The sequence below is a fragment of the Pygoscelis adeliae genome, unplaced genomic scaffold (assembly GCF_000699105.1).
Source record: "Pygoscelis adeliae isolate BGI_AS28 unplaced genomic scaffold, ASM69910v1 Scaffold181, whole genome shotgun sequence".
Taxonomy (NCBI): Eukaryota; Metazoa; Chordata; class Aves; order Sphenisciformes; family Spheniscidae; genus Pygoscelis; species Pygoscelis adeliae.
The window spans coordinates 2443378-2453281 of NW_008824360.1; the positions used below are offsets into that span (position 1 = coordinate 2443378).

A 9904-nucleotide genomic window follows, 5' to 3' on the forward strand; every position below is an offset into this window, starting at 1 on the left:
TGAAAAGCTAAACAAAGCACTTTTCAAAGACTAATAACAGGATGGGATTTGTAGCATAAACAATGTTCCTTGTTCGTCACCAGTCCCCAGGGCATCTTCCTCACGTTGTTACAGATAAATTGGCAACAAATGAAATACTGTATGCGATTTCCTGCCCTGGGTATGCAGGCGTGCTTGCATGCCAGTGTGATAGCTGTCATTTATTATTTATCCAAGTATGTATACAGCTCTACAGTGTGATTTAATTACTTATTAAAGGTGCCAGACTGACAGATGCAGAAGCTGGAGCCGTTTCTTTATCCAGAGAACTGACACAGTGTAAGCAGGGGCATCCTCTCCAGGCTGTTCTAGTGAAATGCTTCACCCCAAAGGACTCCCCAAATATCTGAGCATAGCTCTTTCTCTCCAACCTTTTCCCAACTACTCTGCTCAACATGTAAAATTCATGAAGGCTGCTAACAAAGATGTCAGTTATTCCTCTGATTTTTAGACAGGAATGTTTATACACTGGAAAATTGAACACATTAAATCTATTTTAGCTAGGCCACTCGAGTGTTTGATTAGTACTAACTCAAAAAAGGATCTGAATGGTTTTAATACAGAGGTGAAAATAATAGCAAAAAGATTATAGACGTTTTATAAAGGTGAAATGAGCCCAGAAGATTTCCTTTTACTTGCCAAGGGCTGTATGCATAGTGCTATGGCTCTTTTGCAGTCACTTATGCCCTTACCTAACAGACACGCTAGTCTTGGAAATGGGATGCTAAATTCTGCATTGTTTAAATAAGCAGGATTTTGGTTCCATTTTTTATGTCACTCTAAACCTATTATTGCTCAGTCACCATTACAGTTCAAAGCACTTCTCCCCGCCCCCAGGCACAGCTTGATGCACACTCTCACTCAGCACCCAGTCTTTAACGGGGAAACTGAGATTTTTATTCGGCTTAACTCATTGAATTTGACCATACCTGTTTGCCAGAGAAAGGCTGTTAAATAATAGCAAAGTTCCCTTCACATAGCTCCAGAATATTTTGAGAAAGATAACGGACACAAGAAAATCTCTTAAACATCTATGAATCTGTATGTTAAATCAGTAAAAACATGATTGCCTATTCCTATTGCCTTGGTAACTTTTTTGGTCCCATTACATGCCTGGAAGTTGCAATCCTGGATCCATTTTGTCTAATTGTAGGTTGGGCTTTTTTGGTGCTAGGTCTTTGGTTGAGGCCTTAAAGCACAACTACAGTGCCAGTAATACTGTTTACTGCTAATAAGCTTGTCATTTTGGCTTTGGAGTTTGAGCTGGCAAACACTTATGTGCCTGAGTTATTCTGCATAGTCGAACAGTCCCATCAAAGCCAACAGGTCTGTTCATGCCAACCACTTGTATTATCGCATTATTAATTCCCAATTTTACAAATAAAGTTTCTTATTCTACTCCACGAAAGCCCAGCTAACCAAAAATTGGGCCTGAGAAGTATAAAGATGGGATTGAGAAGAATGAAGATGTGAAATAACACTTCCTGGCAGCGTTTTGGAGCAGGGCCTATGAAATTGCATTTGACACAAACCAGGGGGGGTTCAGCTGAGATGGAGTTTTGCATTATGCACTCTCAGTGTGTCCCAGCCATGACCTAATTCCATCCTGGGACGTAAGAGTGGTGGCTGCTGGCTACGCAGGCAGGCTTCACAGTGTCCTGCTAAAATGAGGAGCTAAGGTATCAGAATCGCTGTGAACCTGGTTCCTCTGCAAGAGCAAAACATACCAGACCGGCTGTAAGTGAAGAGCATCAGGAAAGCAAGAGAGAAATCTCTTTAAATGGAAATATAAGTGAATGGCTAGTAAAATCAGACAATCGTAACTTTTATCTTAAAAAATGATGCAAGTGCAGAATGTTAAATTTTGTTAGAAATGCCCATAAAAGTAATTGTAACCTCCCTGGCACTGCTTAGAGAGACCAATCTGTTAAGAAGAGGCTCGACCCCCCTGCTGTAGGAGTTGGCTTTCACTCTTTGGAATATGCTACATCAAAAGAACCTTAAAATATGAAAGAAAAAGTGTTCAAAATTGTTAGGCAAATTGAAGCTTATTTTCAAAGAAAAAAAAGAAAAATTACATTGATATAAAAATGATGGGAAATCTGAACTCAGTTTTGACAGGTGCATGCTAACTTGTTTATTTAATATATGAATGTTGCGGTGAGTATCAGAACAATTCATCTTATGCTTTACATACCTATGGCTATCCTACTCTGTTTAGCTATGGTTGGGTTTTAGACATTTCTGTGTTATTTAATAGCAAGTGATAGCTATGACATTTTCACCTCTTGTTTCTATTTTTGAGCAGAGACTTTTCTTCTTCAGCTAGAGAATACTATTTAAATACTCCATTTAAACCCACGTCTTTTAGTAATTTTTCACACCAACTTAAAGATGTTGAGAAAGGAATACTCTTTAATAACTTAGCTGTTAATTTGCCACTTAAAAATAATGAACAAGTTATTAACATTTTATTCATGTATAGAGAGTGAATCCTCTATACTGATGATAACATTTCTGGGTAATAAGATAATGGTATAGAATAGGTACAATGGAACATAGAGTTTTGAAAATTATTTTGTGTTTAGAGAGTTCAGAGCTATTACCATAATTAGTTTCTCTGTGCAAGACTATGTACCAGTACCCTGGCACAGAATCAATCTAATCTAAAGGGATTAATTCTTTTTGGAAATTAAGTTTGTGATTTCCCTGATCCTGAAAAAAACATGGTCATGAGCTTATTCATGGAGTAATCCCAGACTGTGGTGAAAACTGGAGGCATTCGGTGCACAATATTAAGTAAGTGCAAGGATATTCTCAGGATCAGAATCTACAAACTAAATGGTCTTGTTGGGACACAAAAACACCTGCCAAACCGGTGCCTTAGAAGCCACAACATCACACTGCCTTTTCAACGCACCTGTGGAAACAGGATTTGAAAGCGTGAATGTGAATTTGTTTGTGACAAATACGTCTCTGTCATAGTTCACATCCCAGTACTAATTTTTTTGTTACTGGCACCAGCTGAAATTGTATCTGAGAAATTTAATACATGTGAACTTACAAAGCCAGGAGCTGCTACCATGACAGTGCAAACAGTTCCATGATGTCAATTAATGTCAGTTAGCTAATACTGGAATTGCCAAAGCCCTCTTTCACTTGTGACCTTGTTCACTGAAAAAAAGACAAGAGTACTAAAATAGAAGTGCAGATATCTGTGAGAAAGTAAACACAAAGCCAGAAATAGAAAAGCATAGATACGAGATTGACAAATGTTACAGAAACAACCGAGGCAGCGAGAGAGCATGCTATGAGGGAAGGTTACAGTGACAAAGTGAGGTCTTGTTGAGGAAAAATGATGTCGTAGAGGTGTAAATATTTTATCCTGCTCGGGTCACTGTTCATAAAAGTTCCCAATTCTGAGATGTTTCCCCGAGATAACTGAGGTAGATCATTCCTTAAAGATGTTAACCATTTGTTGTCCTGCTGTATGAAGCCAAAAAGTAGAATTACAAAGATCTGGTCACAATCTTTTTTATAAATGTAGGTAGGTAGTTTTCCACCTTTGACCTGCTTTGTTTCCAGTATAGCTTTTTATGGAATTTAATGAGATATTGCGACTTTTGGCTCTGTGGCATTATTTCCATCTCTTCTCTAACCTCCCCCATGCTGCGAATTACATTATACTAAAGCAGAGATAATCTGTCATTCTCTGCACTCATCTCTTCTAGTTCTTTAAGGAGTGACCAGGTAAGGTAGTCCTCATGTAGTCTATCTTCTCTTTTTCTTTCTGACCCTGCAAATTGAATTTCCTTTCCCCAGGAGAATTTAGGGACAGTGGACTAGTTAGAGACACTCCCATATATAATTTAAAAAGAAGCCACATTTCTGCAGAGCCTGTGGCTCTGAAGAGTACTGAGGCAAGTAACTTAACAATTGCTTCAAATCAAGTCTAAGCAGCCTCTCTGTCCATTCAGCTCCTTTCCCCTTCTCTTCTTTCTCCAATAAAAGATAAAAAACTGTCTAGGTTTTGTTTATTTGTCTTGCACATAAGATTAACAATAGATTCCTACTTTGCAATTTAATATTCTCTGTAATAAAATGTGATCTGCATAGCTCATGTTAATATTGTTAAGGTAACATCTGTTTCAGTTTATCAATGCCAACTTCACTGACATATGATAAGCCTTAATTAATATTTTTATAAGTACTTGCTATTTTTTCCTGAAACTACTGTAATAAACTAAATCTACTAAAATAATAACACCATAATTGTGTTATTATTCTTCTGTGTAACAGGTGTAGATGCATTTGTACTCTATATACGCAGTCACTGTATCACATGGGCTAAGATAACTATACCTGAAATTTTGTAACCAAGGACCCCAGAATTACTCCAGTCAAAACAAAATTCATTGTAAGCCAGACTAGAAATGCCAGTCCAAGCCTTCATGGTTTTAATGAGAGGACTATTTCTTACCACCAGTAAGTCTGTGGAGATCAAAGAAAATGTTCATTGAGTTAAGATGTGCTAAGAAAAGTGTAAAGAAGAGCATAAATGGCTCAGGAATTCCAGGAATCCCACTGGCTTAAACAAGTCTTTTATTAAAAGCGAGTGTTCTCATAGTTGAATGACTTCCAAGAAGGGCCTCAAGTGATGAAAAGTATTTCCATTAAATGTGAAAATACTTGAAAGATGCTTATTCCATGTGAAAATATTTCCACCTTTCCGAAAAGCCTGAATACAAGACTCCTTCAATGAATATACTCTCGTATAAGGTATTAATTTTCAGAATATAAAAAATATCCAGAATTCCTACTATTTTTGATAACAAATACATTATAGTGACTTTCATCTCCTCTAACAGCCAGACAAAATATTTCAGTGTTTTACAAAATAGATACTTCAGCTATATAGTGAAAAATTTTACATTCATCATCATGACATTGCTCTCATTTCCCTCAGGGCATAATTGAGCTGGAAAGTATTGTAGACCATCTTCAGAGAAAAAGCAATGGGATCTCCTTCAAACACATCACAGCACAGTAGTCAGTCGTGCTGGCTAGCTGTGCAATATAGACATATCCTATTACCCTGTATCGTCCTACCCACGCCCCCTTACCTAGAACACCAGTAACAGTACCTCCTGCCCTCACCAAAAAATCATACAAATGCATAGACCAGAAACACTGTGAAATGGTCAGCTATCCCAGTAGTACTCAGCCATCCCAGTAGTACTCGGCCACCAGGACTGCCTCTTTTTACCATTTCTAGTTTTGCCCTTTCTTTCCATCTCCTCAAGCTGTTTTTTTCAGATAGAAATAAGGAGGTAAGCCAGTATCATGTGCCCAAACAGCTCCTTTTCAGATCATTGTAAGATTTTCTCTGTACCTCAACCACTCCCTGCTCTGGGAGTTACTACTCTTGGAAAATGCAATTCATGGAGAGATTGGAAAGCAATCATGAAATAAGCCGGTCATGTCGCGCCCCTCCCCCCCCCTTACACCTGAATGGAGTAAGCAATGAATTGGTATGACTTACAGCTGACACAGGTCTTTTGGGTAACTTTCTAAGGAGCCGTCAGGCCCTGGGGCTACAGCAGTAATCACCAGACTGTGAGTGCTGACTGCCAGTGACCCCAGTTTTCGGAAGCCTGTTCCGTCTCTTGCACAATCAGGAAACACAAACCTGCATGAGACCAGCAAGGTACTGATAATCAGCCAGTCAAATAAATGCATTCACATTAGAATCATGATGTGGGTTTTTTCCTTTGTATTTTATGATTTTTAGGTGTTCAGTTATGCTGAATAATCTTTATTTGATTATAAGAACTTTTAAATTGGACACATTTGGGGAATAGACAGATAGCCAATGCCTTTTTCATGAAAATACAGTAACTTCCAATACACACAGAGCTTGATTCAAAAGGAAGTGGGAGTGTATATGCCAGAAAGATTTAAGAGATTATGACAGGACATGAAGGGACATGACCCAGGGAATACAGCAGGTATCAAATCAGTTTGTATTGTGTAATAATTAACTGCACACATTTTGGCAATTGCTCAGTTTCTAGTTTCTGCGTCTGAAAAATTCAAATATGCCTCTGTGCCACAGAACATCATGAGGCCTATTGGGTGCTTCTAAAGCTTTTAAAAGATGCTTGGGAAGTGCAGATTTCCATAAACTGTATCAGTCAAGCTACTAAATATGACTGAAAAGCTGACAATCATTTTTCATCTCATGTATTCTAATGGCGAGAAATGTGCAAGTTACATAACTAACCACCAAGTGTCACTGTTTGGTATTTTTACATTCTGACGTCTTTGTTTCCAAGTGCTTAGAAAATCCCTTTTAGATGCAGCCCTGTAAATGAGGATTTTCCAACAAGAATAAGAGTATTTTTAAACTACAAGAGACATGCATATCTGCCACACAAGGTACGGGAAAACCCAAGTGCCTGGATATGCGGCTTTCTTGAGCAAGCCACCAGGTAATGTCTGAACTAAATATTGTTCATATTACTGGATATAATAATGTAAGTCCCACTGAAAATAAAAAAAACTTAGGAATCGGATTTTATTTTTAAGCCTAGTAATTTAAATTATTGTAGCAAATGCCATTCTTTTTTGTTAAGAAAGGTAGACAACCCTTAGTGAGAGGTAGTCAGATACTTTGTCAAGAAGGCAAAGGATGCACTATCAAAGAGTGAACACATTTCAAATAAGTTCCCATTGTAAGAAGTAATTTAACCTGACTTTAAAGTGTAGGAACAGCGAACATTAAACATCAGGAGATTGAACTGCAGTCCTGGCATGAGGTGCCAAGCTAGTCTTTCCTGTTTCTATAATGTTAATATAGGTCATAATCTTTGATTGACACAAAACTAGAATTTGCTGACAGACATTCATGTCAGCTGCAGCTCATGAAGAAATTTCCAACCAATCTTAAAAAATAAAACCAAACTACCTTACTCTACGTAACTGACAAAGCTTCCCTTTGTTACTACTTCTTCTGCCCCCCAGCTGAACTCTAAGCACAGCTTGCCAGTGCTGTGGTGGTCCTGATGTGCCCCTGTGTAGCTGCAATTGGAAAGATGTGAAATAGCTGCACAAATTTCCACATATATTTGTATTGTAGTTTTCTGTAGAATTCAGTATGCCGTAAGTGTAACGTTCCTTAGAAAGATCCTTGCTGTGTACTAACACTGGTTTATCTGGGCGAGCACTCAATCATTCAGAGTCAGCCGGCTGACGTGGATGCAACAGCTAGGAGTGCACGGATGAGCCAATCTCTTCTGACATAATCCCAGATTACCAAACCTGTATAGCCTGCCTTTTATTTCAAATGAGTGCCTCTCCCACAGATCTCAGCCAAGCTCCCTGCACTATCGACAGTCTCTAACACTTTTCCAGCATAGGCATCCCTTATGCATAATAATTTCTAGATGCTTTTTAATGAGGAGCAACGCTGAAACAGGGGTATTAGGCCTTGGCTGGATCTGATTACACTCCACCCTTCCCTCCTGTCTGCACTGTATAGCCCTCTAGTGGAAAACTGTTCTCTGCAGTAGTTTTTGCATGTATGGAAGATGACCCCACTGAAACAGAGTATGTTGTGAGGGCCCTGAGTGCACAAATAGACCTTAATGGCCTCACTTCGTGCCTCCATCCACACCCTCTGCCCATGGGCCACTCTATTTAAGCTCAGCCCTAGGCCCTCAGCAGAGTCACAGTCATGCCCGTGCCTGGCCATGGACTCCACTGATCTGGACTGCGACCTGTGGACTGAATACCTAGCTTGACCTCAGAATTGCCCGGTGATCATGGGACTGTGCCTGACTCTGGTTAACCTCACTGGGCCTGACCCTGACTGGTGGTTTGCCTTCCGGGCTTTACCTTCTACTTGCCTCATCACCATGAACTTGCCCGACCATCTGAACTCATGGCTGAACATCCCTGGACGTCCCCTGCTCGCCTTGCTCAGATAATCTGGGATGGGGCCCTGGCTTGTGAAGCCCTTGCCCTGCTGGCTGCATTCTTGTTCTTGGCTCCATGTTCCCTGGAAAGCAGCTGGCTTCTGCTGTTCCCTGGCTTATGTAGCATAAACCCAGGAAAAAAGGAGTTGTCTGTATAAACTGTATAAAGAAAGCGAGTGTGTGAGAGGTTGAATCTGCAGAGAAAGAACATATGAAATCACGAAGTTGAAATGCAGAATTATACGTTTCTGTGAAATGGGTTATAGGAAACCAGGTAAAGGTTGGTAGGAAGTGACAGATGCTAGGATATGATACTTCCAGAGAAGGGAAAGGACATAAAATTATAGGAAAAAAGTAAGTAAATGAAGAGGGGTAAAAGAAAAATTAACAAAAGCTAGTAGAAATTATAAAAGAGCAAAAATATTTAAAAACTAAAATAAGCATGCTCAACAGTACAAATCCTAGCACAGAACTCTGTGGGATTTTACTGTAAAAACCTTTTATTCCTTATTCTATTTTTAATAAGGATTTCCGATAATCTTCCATGGCAACCAAATCTCTTTAAGAACCTTTGGTGAAGGAAACAGTCAAAGGGTTTCCAGAAATCCAAGTTCACTCTCGAGCCTTTATCAATTCTGGACAGCACCATGGCGGGAAATAGTCATGTAAATACTGTCCATGCCATCCACCACAATTTTAATCTCTGTGAGTCAAAGTAGAATCAGTAACAGAAAATTAAAGCATGTACCTTAAAGTAGAATAGCCAGAAAAGAAGAGCATACAATGCCTATAACAGCTATTACTCAGGTTATTTAGTCCACTCTTAGAATGACCTAAACACTGAAGTGTTTAATGCCATCCTGCACATTCCAGTAACAACAGGCAATGTAAGAATCTTCATAAAACAGAATCTGCTAACAAAAAATAACGGTTCAAATCAATTAGTAAAATAGGCTGTTGGAGAGAAAAGTTACTAAAGTTCTTGTGCTGAAACAGCAGAGGGACAGAGTAATTGTATCTTCTTAGTATAAGGTACTTAGACTTTTCTCTGGAGTGTCTGAGGCAGGGTATTATAGAAGACAAGATCCTGAACCAGGCATACCCAAGATCAAATCAAATAAGGTAAGTTTTTCCTATGAAACAAATATAGCAGTGGAAAGCAAGTGAAAGAATTTTGGTGTGTTTTTTTCTGAAACAGAAAAGATCAAACAAAGTACGTAAGATGAAAAGAACGTGCATGGTGCCTGTCTGGTGGTGTTTGACGTACTGTGCAGGCAGTCATTACAGGGCCGCCTGCGGAGACTTGGGCAGCGTGCCCTGCACGCTGCCAGGTGGAGGAAAGGCTTGCTGGGGAGGAGCAGTTCAGCAGTGCCTCTCGAGCTGTCAGGCCTCCTTCACCCTCCTCACTGGCAGGGTGAAGACTGCCACCTGCGAGACACTGGAGTCTGGTGGGTTTTGGGTAGTACTAACAACAGCCTCTGAGGCTGAGGAGAGAAGGAAAAAAAGACAATACAAATTAAAAAGAGGTAAAACTGCCGTAGCCCTTCTCAATCCTACCTGCGCTGTTGGAGGGGGGCATGTTGCCCCTCCTGGAGAAGGGCTGAAACAGTTGCTTGTCAGCCTCGTGCTTAAGCACTTTCCATCCTTCCCCTCCCCAGAAGAAGGAATTGGTATTTTTGCCTCATTTAACAATGGTATTTTTTAAGCAATTCTGTATCCTGCTCTGAAAGCAACATTTGTGGCTGGTACAGGTACACTGACCTACCAACACCTTAGGCACAGGTAAGTCTGAACCATGCCAGCAGCTCTTCACCCCGTGACCTCCACGGCCGGTCCGTCCCCGGCCTACGGCAGGGGCCGGGGAAGCCACAAAGAAACCCCAGGCCCGG

The 9904-nt window shown here is 40.1% G+C and overlaps 1 protein-coding gene across 1 annotated transcript in view; it reads right to left on the reverse strand.

Moving 5' to 3' along the window:
- Positions 1–9594, reverse strand: part of LOC103913365 (E3 ubiquitin-protein ligase RNF170-like) — a 23397-nt gene extending 13803 nt beyond the window's left edge. Inside the window, exons 1-2 of the mRNA XM_009319855.1 lie at positions 9573–9594; positions 9423–9499 (exon numbers count right to left, since the gene is read on the reverse strand). Coding sequence (XP_009318130.1) covers positions 9423–9499; positions 9573–9594 — 99 coding nt within the window. The remainder of the gene's footprint in view (positions 1–9422; positions 9500–9572) is intronic.
- Positions 9595–9904: the final 310 nt, after the last annotated feature.